The 9,939-nt window shown below is 48.3% G+C and overlaps 1 protein-coding gene across 1 annotated transcript; it reads left to right on the forward strand.

Moving 5' to 3' along the window:
* The first annotated feature begins 2,169 nt into the window (after positions 1-2,169).
* On the forward strand, positions 2,170-4,734 carry LOC138092206 (ecto-ADP-ribosyltransferase 5-like). Its single transcript, XM_068988037.1, has 4 exons — positions 2,170-2,250; positions 3,213-3,731; positions 4,508-4,541; positions 4,628-4,734. Exons 1-4 carry the CDS (start codon positions 2,170-2,172, stop codon positions 4,732-4,734), a joined length of 741 nt encoding a protein of 246 aa, XP_068844138.1.
* Positions 4,735-9,939: the final 5,205 nt, after the last annotated feature.

Below are 9,939 nucleotides of genomic sequence, written 5' to 3' on the forward strand. Positions count from 1 at the left end.
ACCACATCTCACAGTTACCCTCCTTTAGCCCTGGTTTTGCTAGGAGACAAAGAAAGTCCTGGAGAAAGACAAGGCAGTCCTTGGGAAGGGGAGTTACAGCACTCAGCCCCGATCCCCTGGTGTCATTGTGGGGAAGGAAGGTGTCCTACCACCATTGCCCTGGCTATAGTTAGCCACAGACTTTGTTGATCCATCGGACTCTGGGGACAGGGGACAGCACAGTGCCTGCACAGACTCAGTTCCTACAGCCCGGAAACTTCAGTGCTCCTTGCTGCTCTCGGCCTGTTACCAAGTCCAAGCTTGCTCTGCTCGAGGCCCAACAGGTCGACAAATCCAAGAACAAAGTGATGAGGAAAGGAATACAACTTTGTTTGGAAAACTGGTGGACCAAAAAGATTTTAGATTAGAGTCTCAAACTAAGTATCTTATTGAAGTCTGTATGCCAGGTTCTTTTATAGAGCAGAGGTAGTAAGCGAAGAATCAAGTAAAAAGATAGAATAGAGACAGAGAGGCAGTGAGGAAGTAAAGTAAGTTCAGTTCAGTCGCTCAGGGGTGTCCAACTCTTTGCGACCCCATGAACCGCAGCACGCCAGGCCTCCCTGTCCATCACCAGCTCCTGGAGTTCACCCAAGCCCATGTCCATCGAGTTGGTGATGCCATCCAATCATCTCATCCTCTGTCATCCCCTTCTCCTCCTGCCCTCAATCTTTCCCAGCATCATGGTCTTTTCAAATGAGTCAGCTCTTCCCATCAGGTGGCCAAAGTATTGCAGTTTTAGCTTCAACATCAGTCCTTCTAATGAACACCCAGACTGATCTCCTTTAGGATGGACTGGTTGGATCGCCTTGCACTCCAAGGGACTCTGAAGAGTCTTCTCCAACACCACAGTTCAAAAGCATCAATTCTTCGGGGCTCAGCTTTCTTCACAGTCCAGCCCTCACATCCACACATGACTACTGGAGAAACCATAGCCTTGACTAGACGGACCTTTGTTGGCAAAAGTCTCTGCTTTTTAATATGCTATCTAGGTTGGTCATAACTTTCCTTCCAAGGAGCAAGCGTCTTTTAATTTCATGGCTGCAGTAACCATCTGCAGTGATTTTGAAGCCCAAAAACATAAAGCCAGCCAATGTTCCCATTTTTCCCCCTCTTTGCCATGAAGTGATGGGACTGGATGCCATGATCTTAGTTTTCTGAATGTTGAGCTTTAACCCAACTTTTTCACTCTCCTCTTTCACTTTCATCAAGAGGCTTTTTAGTTCCTCTCCACTTTCTGCCTTAAGGGTGGTGTCATCTGCATATCTGAGGTTATTGATATTTCTCCCAGCAATCTTGATTCCAGCTTGTGCTTCCTCCAGCCCAGTGTTTTTCCTGATGTACTCTGCATATAAGTTAAATAAGCAGAGTGACAATATACAGCCTTGACGTACTCCTCCTATTTGGAACCAGTCTGTTGTTCCATGTCCCATTCTAACTGTTGCTTTCTGACCTGCATACAGGTTTCTCAAGAGGCAGGTCAGGTGATCTGGTATTAAAATGGCTGTTAATCTTGCAAAACATGAGAATGCCCAGCCTGTGGAAGGGATGTGTTAATCTCTTCTTTTTTTGAAGCCATTCACTGGTGGGAGGGTCAGTTTATCTTTCGGGGAGCTGAACAGAGGTACTTTAATAGTCAGACAGAGAGGCAGTGTTCTCTGAGGCAGAACCTTATGTATGATTACAATAACTAAAGCAATGGAAAGCAAGTCAAAGAAACAGTTCCATCGTGGAGTCAGAATTGGCTCTTCCTTCTAACAGGTCATCTCTAGGTGTGTCCTCGACCCCTGATCCCTCCCTACTCCAAGTGGAGCCAAATTACCCATCCACTTTATCATTACTGGACAGATGGCTCCAAGCACCCCAGATATCTCCAAGAAATCAAGAGGCGGGGAGCAGAAACGGGTTGTGCTGGGGAAGAGGTGGGGGATACTATAATTCAAGCTGCACCCACACACTTAGCCCCGCCTTAGCCCTGCCTATGCCCTGTCTGGCCAAGTCCTGGACAAGGAAGCCCTCATAACAGAGAAGAAAGGCTCCAAGTCTCTGTTCCCTTTTCAGCAAAGCTGAGACACCACCATCTCTGGTCCCACCCTCAGCTGGATCTCACTCTCCAAGAATCCCCCAAGAACAATGCTGGCAGCTCTGTTGATCGTCCTTGGCCGCCTCAGCCTCTACATCCTCACCAGTGTCGGCCTTTACTTCCCCGGTCAGGTAACAGGGGAGAAACATCTGTTGCACAAAGGAAACAGCTGGGGTGGACCCAGGGCCTGACTTCTCAAAGCTCCCTCCCAGGGATGCTTCTCTAGGATGCCATCCTCTGAACCCTCTTCCTCTCAGGATCACTGCAGGGAGCCCCAAGTTCCCACTCCATCTCCCAGAACCCCACCTCCACCCACAGCTCCTCCTGTGACCCTCCTGCCTTCATACCCTCCTCCCTCGGGACAGCCTCCAACTTCCTCCTCTCACTTCCCATCTTCCACCCGGGGCCCAGCCTGCACACTCTCCTTAGGGTTACCTGTGTACGGCCCTCCTGCAGCCCCTCCCAGACCAGGGCTTGACCTCCTCCCCACTCCCACCCCAGGGTGGAGGATGCAGGCTTCTAGAGCAGGAGAGGACTGAGTCTCAGCACTGACAGGGCCCTGGTGTGGTGTCTACACGCCTGTGTGGGAGAGGGAAGGAGTCTGAGGCTGGGCATGGGGTCAGGTCATTGGAGATTGAGTGCATATTTGTATGTCATCTGCACAGTGAGTCTCAGAGCCAGAAAGGTGCTTGGAGGTCATCCAGCCCCACGTCCCACCACGTGCAGGAACCTCTCTAATGATAGATGACTCCTCTTAGTTAGTACACAGTGAGGATCTATACGCAGTCCTGACAATAACCCTATGAGGTTGGAAGTATCCTTAGTGCATAGGGGGAGAACCTGAGCCCAGAAAAGTTGAGACTTGCCCAAGATCTCACAGGAAGCAGGTGGTGAATTCAGGATTCATCCCATATCTGTCTGACTCTAGTACCTGTCACTTAATTTTTTAAGCTCTTGCCAAAGTTCACACTCTAGATATTTGAGCATAGAAATGAGATTCTGTGTTTCTGAACTGATCTGCCCACAGGACCTCTGTCCAGTATCCTGAATTTACATGCTTTCCTCTGTTGGTCCTTTCTTCCTTTCTTCATAGGCCCAGGGTACCTCTCAGTACATGGACCTGGCTCCAGACACCTTTGACGATGCCTATGTGGGCTGCTCAGAGAAGATGGAGGCGGTGGCAGTCCGTCTGCTAAAGGAGGAGATGGCCCGCCATACCAGGCTGCGGGTTGCCTGGGAGAATGCTGGGAAGTACTGGGAGCAAAAAAGTTCAGAGCTCAGCTTGCCTCCGGGCTTCAAAAGAGAGCATGGAATTGCCATTGTGCTCTACGCAAACTCATCCAACACTTTGTACCGGGAGCTGAACGAGGCTGTGCGGACAGGCGGTCGCTCCAGGGAGTCCTACATGAAATACTTTCCCTTCAAGGCCTTGCATTTCTACCTGACTCGGGCCCTGCAGCTGCTGAGGGGCAGTGGGGGCTGCAGCAGGAAACCAGGGCTGGTGGTGTTCCGCGGTGTGAGCGCTGATCTTGAACCCAGGAGGCTGTGGGACCCTGTCCGCTTAGGCCAGTTTGCCTCCAGTTCCCTGGATGATGCCGTGGCCCATAAGTTTGATACTATCACCTTTTTTATTATGAGGACTTGCTTTGGGGCCCTGATCCAAGACTTTTCTGTCTTTCCTAAGGAGCATCAGGTGCTGATTCCCCCTCAAGAAATCTTTTTGGTCGTTCAATTCGATCAGAATAAAGACCAGAACAGGGTGACTCTCTCCAGCAGTGATCACATCTGCAGCCACTTTAACTGCGCCTATCTGGGTGGTGAGTCATGCACAAGGGAAGCAGGACTGCCAGAGGCCCCTGGTTGTTTCAGTCCCTAGGGCCTTCAAGGGACCCATGTGATTAATGAGGACATTGAGGGTCAGAGGGTAGCTGGAGTTATTTTTCTCTGTGACTCAGGTTCTGCCATCTCAGAGAAGGCACTATAGGTGTTTTCTGAATGTGTGAATATTCCCGGATGATTCTCTAAATATCCATGAAAGTTGCCTTCTGTTTTAAGTCTATCTAATAGACCAAAAGAACCTGGTTAAGGAGGGCCATAAGAACAGGCCTCAACTCTCAGGAGGCTCTGGGTGTAGTGGGGCTGACGGGCCACATGTGCACTATCCCCTGGGCGGCAGGACAGAGCCCCTGGGGCTGGGTTGGGAGCTGGGATGGATGGCACATGGGGATGATTCCCTGGAAGAAGGAGGAGGAAGGGATGTCAGAAGTGTATTTGGGAGAAGGAAAGCTAGATTGAGATGGGGAGGGGTCTGGCCATGGCCTGGAGGGAAGGGAAGTTTGGGGCGTGAGGGTCTGTCTACCTGGAGGCCTCATTTTGCTGTCTGTTGCAGAGACGAAGAGGCAGAGCTGTGTGCGTTTGCTAAGTAAGTCACCCATCTGCCCTTCCCTAGGCTGCTTTGACTCCCCCATGGCCCTGCTGACCATTCACTGCCTTCTCTTCTCTCTCCAGTTGGAGGGCAGGGAGACTCACTCTCCAAGAGGGCCTTCTCTCTGCTCTCCTGGAAGACCCTGCTCTTGGCCTCTTGGGGGTTCCAGCTCTTAGGAGCTGGGCTCTGAACATTCAGTGCCTGCTACTTAGGAGTCCTGGCAACATGTGACCTCCAGATGAAGAAGGGAGGCTTCAAAGAGCTTGGAGAAGCAAGAAGGTGGTTTCAGACCCAGACCTAGCAGCCATGTCTCCAGCCAGGACATTGGGGGATTTGAGCCCATGGTAGGGTGGAGGGAGCCCCACTCTGTGGTGGGGACCCCGGGAACAAGCAAGGGTAGTGCTGTGATGGCCACTCCATTAAACAGTGCTGCAGTGTGATGACATCAAATTTCATGACTGCTTTGTTTCGTGAGACGACCCTCTGCTCTACTCTGTTCTTATGGGACTCAGGGACTGAGGGACTAACATGAATGACTTCTTGATCACTTTTAGACATGGCCCAAGTGCAGACTCCTGTCACACACCATAACCTGCAACCCCAGATGCTTTAATAGACAGAGAGTTTCCTCACAACAGCCTGGAAGGCAGGAAGGGGGACAGATGGCTTCTTTAGCTGTTTGTCAAGTAAGGAATGCAGAGTCAAGGAAGTAGGCAGCTTGTGAAGGTCAGAGGGGTTGTGTTGAAACCAGGACCCCTGCCCCCCAGTTTCAGTTCCATCAAAAGTCTGAAGGAGCTCAAAGTAGGATCCTAAGCCCAAGATATCAGGTCCCCAGAGCAAGCCATTTCTCTGTGTCCTGCTCCCACCAGGATTCCTTTCGGCCTTGGCAATCTCAAAACATTATGAGGCAGAGATTCTCACACCCTCTGGAGACATCTGAGCTGCAGAGCAGAGGCTTTATTGAGGCAAGGAAAGCAGCAGGGGCTCAAGGAAGTGGCCCCCGCCCTCGGCTATCTAGGCTGCTCTAGTCAGCAACAGAAGAAGGGACCCTCCCCCTGCATCAGGTCCCCTCCTGGGTTCCCCTGGGGCAGGTCCCCAGCCCCCTCTGATTCTTGCTCCCTGTGCCCTCCCTCCACCAGGGCCCGCTGCACCTCACTTTGCAGTCAAGACACCATCTTGCTCAACTCTGTTAGTCTGTTGCCCATGTCTGGAGGGTGGGAGTAGTGAGGGGGAGGTCTCTCCGAAGGTGAGTCTGCTCTGGTCCATTTCCACCTTCAACACAACCCCAGGGGAGGGTATGCCTGGGGATCCTGAGGCAGGAGAACTGGAGGAAGTGAGGGACTGTCACTGGGTTGTGGGCTCAGTGAGCAGGCTGTGTGAGGGTGGATGAATCAGCAGGGTGATGTGGTTCAGAGATACCAAGAAAGAATGTCTTATGGACCAGACAGGGGGTCATGAGTCATAGTGGTGGAAATTTCTAATGGATCCAGAAGGTCCTCCACTCTCCCTGCATGCCTGCTGCCAACTGAAAGTTAAGTCACTCAGTTGTGTCTAACTTTTTCTGACCCCATGGACTGTAGTCTGCCAGGCTCCTCCATCCATGGGATTTTCCAGGCAAGAATACTGGAGTGGGTTCCCATTTCCTTCTCCAGGGGATCTTCCCCACCCAGGGATTGAACCCAGGTCTCCTGCAGCGCAGGCAGACTCTTTACCATCTGAGCCACCAGGGACCTGGACCCTAAGATGATTCCAGTTAGGAACCCTCAGGTTGTGAGGGTAGAGGGGCTGGATAGGGGTGAGTCCAGAGGGTAGTGCTTCCCATGGAAGCTCCCTACACCCTGGTGGTGGGCATGCTGAGGGCCTGAAGTGGCTCCAAGAAGGTGCCCCTGGCTTGGGTCAGGATTGGAACACACAGTTTCCAATTTGGTGCTTTCATTTCATTTTATTTCCAAGAAATGAGTGCTTATTGTGTATGAATGAATCACGGAGCCCAAGTCCCCCTTTGCTTCCTCTTCCTCCATGTCCCTCTTCTCACTTTTACCCCTGCCTGCTGCTCTCGTGCTAATGGTACCATTTAAGACCTTTTTGGATGCACTACCAGTAATATAATATTAAATATAGATGCACACAGTTTCTACATACAGCCTATTTTTGTTTTCTTTTTATCTTTTTTACTTTGTTAAAACATGCTTTATTAATTAATTCATCCATTCATTTGGCTACACCAGGTCTTAGTTGTGGCAGGCAGGATCTTTCTTTGGGGGTGTTTTTTTAATTGGCTTTTTAAAAAAACATTGTAATTTATTTCTTTTTCATTGAAATTAATTGATTTGTAATAATCTGTAGGTTTGAGTGTTTTACTGTCACTTTTTTTGAAAAGAAAGGAAAGATGCATGTTCTACAACATTTTCCCAGGAAAAAATGTACCATGGTCTTCCTTCCATGCCGTGCATGCATATCTATTTTGTTTATTATAGGGGCAGCATGGAATTTCATAGTAGAGTTAATCCATAATTTACTTAACTCTTTCCTTATTGATGGACACAGGGTTTTCATCCTAATTTTTGATGTTACATATTTGATCCCAGTGAACATCCATGTGTATAAATCCTTTTCTACTTGTCTGCATAATTTTATAGGAAAGATATAAAAAGATAATATTTCAAGGAACTGAATACTGATCATACAATTTTTTTTAGATTTTGTTTATTTATTTTTGACTCTGCTGGATCTTCTTCACCTCTGTGTGGGCTTTTCTCCAGCTGCTGAGAGAAGGGGCCAGTCTGTTCCAGTGCTCGGGCTTCCCACGGCAGCGGCTTCTCTTGTTGCAGGGCACCAGCTCTAGGGTGCGCAGCTGCAGTGCTTGCAGTTCCTGAGTCTACAGCACATGCTCAACATTTGTGGCACACAGACTTAGCTGCTCCATGGCATGTGGGATCTTCCTGGACCAGGGATCAAACCCGTGTCTCCTGATTTAGCAGGCAGATTCTTTTCCACTGAGCCACCAGGAAAGCCCTGAATAGTGTTCCTTTTGGTAGCCACTGCCAAGTTGCCATCCTCAAGGTCCCTCTTCACCTTCCCACCAACAATGCACAAAAGTGCCTGTTTCTCCATGTCTTTGCCAGCACTTGCATTATTAATCTCTTTTACCTTCCATTTCATTGGTGGGCACAAATACTACCTAGTTTTTTTATTTAAAGCTCTGCTCATTAACAGGATCAATCATAACTTTATTATTAGTTTTGGCTGCACCACGCAGATTGTGGGATCTTAGGCCCCTGAACTGGATCAAACCCAGGTCCTTGGCCATGAAAGGCCAGAGTCCTAACCCCTCTACTGCCACTCATGCCATAACTTTAATTGTAATATTATAAAGTTTTAACTTAATTTTCAGATAGGTAATATGTTTACATTGTTCAAAATTTATAATCCACAAGGCAAGCAGTGAAATGCCCTTCTCTCACTGATTCTTCAACCCCACTTCCCAGAGGTAGCAGTGTTCCAATTTCCTGTCATCCTAGTAGAGATTTTCTAAGCACACACCAGAAGATTCTTAGGTATTTCTGTTTTTCTTCTTTTATACAAACCATAATACAATTAGTGGTTTTTTATCTTTGAAAATCTGATGAAAGCTGAAACTTCTCCTCCAAAAATGGATCTATGTGCCTTCACATCAATTTTACACAAATTTCAGGGTGGTTGTGCACCTGGCCCCAGTCTCACTGAGTTTAAGCATCCATGCTCCCTCATCTCCTCTGGCTCTTCAGTTCAGTTCAGTTCAGTTCAGTTGCTCAGTTGTGTCTGACTCTTTGCGACCCCATGGACTGCAGCACACCAGGCTTCCCTGCCCATCACCAACTCCTGGAGCTCACTCAAACTCATGTCCATTGAGTCAGTGATGCCATCCAACCATCTCATCCTCTGTCATCCCCTTCTCCTCCTGCCCTCAATCTTTCCCAGCATCAGGGTCTTTTCCAATGAGTCAGTTCTTCACATCAAGTGGCCAAGTATTGGAGTTTCAGCTTCAGCATCAGTCCTTCCAATGAATACTCAAGACTGATTTCCTTTAGGATGGACTGATTGGTTCTTCTTGCAGTCCAATGTACTCTCAAGAGTCTTCTCCAACACCACAGTTCAAAAGTATCAATTCTTTGGTGCTCAGCTTTCTTTATAGTCCAGCTCTCCTATCCATACATGATTACTGGAAAAAGCATACCTCTGGCTCTTGGTGGGGTCTAAACTTTGAAAGTTCAGTGATTCTAGGACACTGGGATGTTCTGTGGCTATAATTTTGTGAGTCTCCCAATTGAAGATCCTGTCACTGCCAATTCACAGTTTAAATTGAGATGTGAGCATCTCTCGGCAATGGAGTTAACAGCAGCTTCTGGCAAATTCAACGTGTCCCAAAATGAACTCCTTATCTTCCCTCCCTCAAAACCTGGTTACTCAATCATTTAACAGAAAATTCTTTTAAAAAATAATAATTTTATTAATTAATCAATCAATTTATGTTTGGTGGTGCTGGGTCTTCAGTGCTACACGGTCTTTCCTCTTGTTGTGGTGGGCAGGGGCTATTCTCTCACTGTGGTGCTCAGGCTTCTTGCTGCCGCGACTTTTCTTGTTGCAGAGGAAGGGCTCTAGGGCCTAGAGCTTCAGTAGTTGCTCCCTGTGCACCACACGCGATCCCAAGTACGGTGGGATCCCACTGGATCAGGGTCGGGGATCTTCTCGGATCAGGGATCACACCTGCATCTCCTGCATTGGCAGGTGGATTCTTTACCACTGAACCAACAGGGAAGACCCTAAAAATTCTTGAGCATCCTGTAATGTGCAAGGAGCTGAGGATAAAACTATGAACACAAACAACAACAAAACTCATATCTCTGCTGTTTAAGCTCTTAAGGTGGAGATGGAGTTAGACTGAGGGATTTGAAGTAGCATGTGATGCATGCTACAAGAACTCAAAGAGCCTGATGGAAACACATTTGCACCACGAGTGAGTTTAAGTGATGAGCTGCCCAGGAGAGACACGGAGTAGGCAGAACTGAAAATGGCATCTCAGTGAGGTGTAAAGCATGACATAAAGCTCCTTAATTCCAGGAGAGAATGCTAATGGGTAGAGTACATAGCAGCAAAAAACTACTTGAACTCTTGTGGTCTTTTGCAATCCACCAAAAAGCCTGAACTTCTAAAATAGATCCTCTTCTTGTGGAAAATCCAGTCCATGGGTTCACTGGGGGCTTTCATTTTTTATTCTCTTCTCTGTCTCACTTTGCCACTCCTTCATTTGTACTTCCTGAGATCAACTTACAGACTCACTACCCCCAAGTCCTGCCTCTAGTTCTGCTTGGGGGAACTCAAACCAACAGAGAAGGTCTCCTTTTTGGGTCAGAGA

Source organism: Capricornis sumatraensis, chromosome 16, assembly GCF_032405125.1.
Source record: "Capricornis sumatraensis isolate serow.1 chromosome 16, serow.2, whole genome shotgun sequence".
NCBI classification, from domain to species: domain Eukaryota; kingdom Metazoa; phylum Chordata; class Mammalia; order Artiodactyla; family Bovidae; genus Capricornis; species Capricornis sumatraensis.

Bases quoted from the DNA above. Each gene is read 5' to 3' on its own strand.
- LOC138092206 (XM_068988037.1), top strand. From the start codon at position 2,170: ATGCTGGCAGCTCTGTTGATCGTCCTTGGCCGCCTCAGCCTCTACATC. The intron at 2,251-3,212 runs GTAACAGGGGAG...CTTTCTTCATAG, and splicing joins GCCTTTACTTCCCCGGTCAG to GCCCAGGGTACCTCTCAGTA. The intron at 4,542-4,627 runs GTAAGTCACCCA...TTCTCTCTCCAG, and splicing joins GAGCTGTGTGCGTTTGCTAA to TTGGAGGGCAGGGAGACTCA.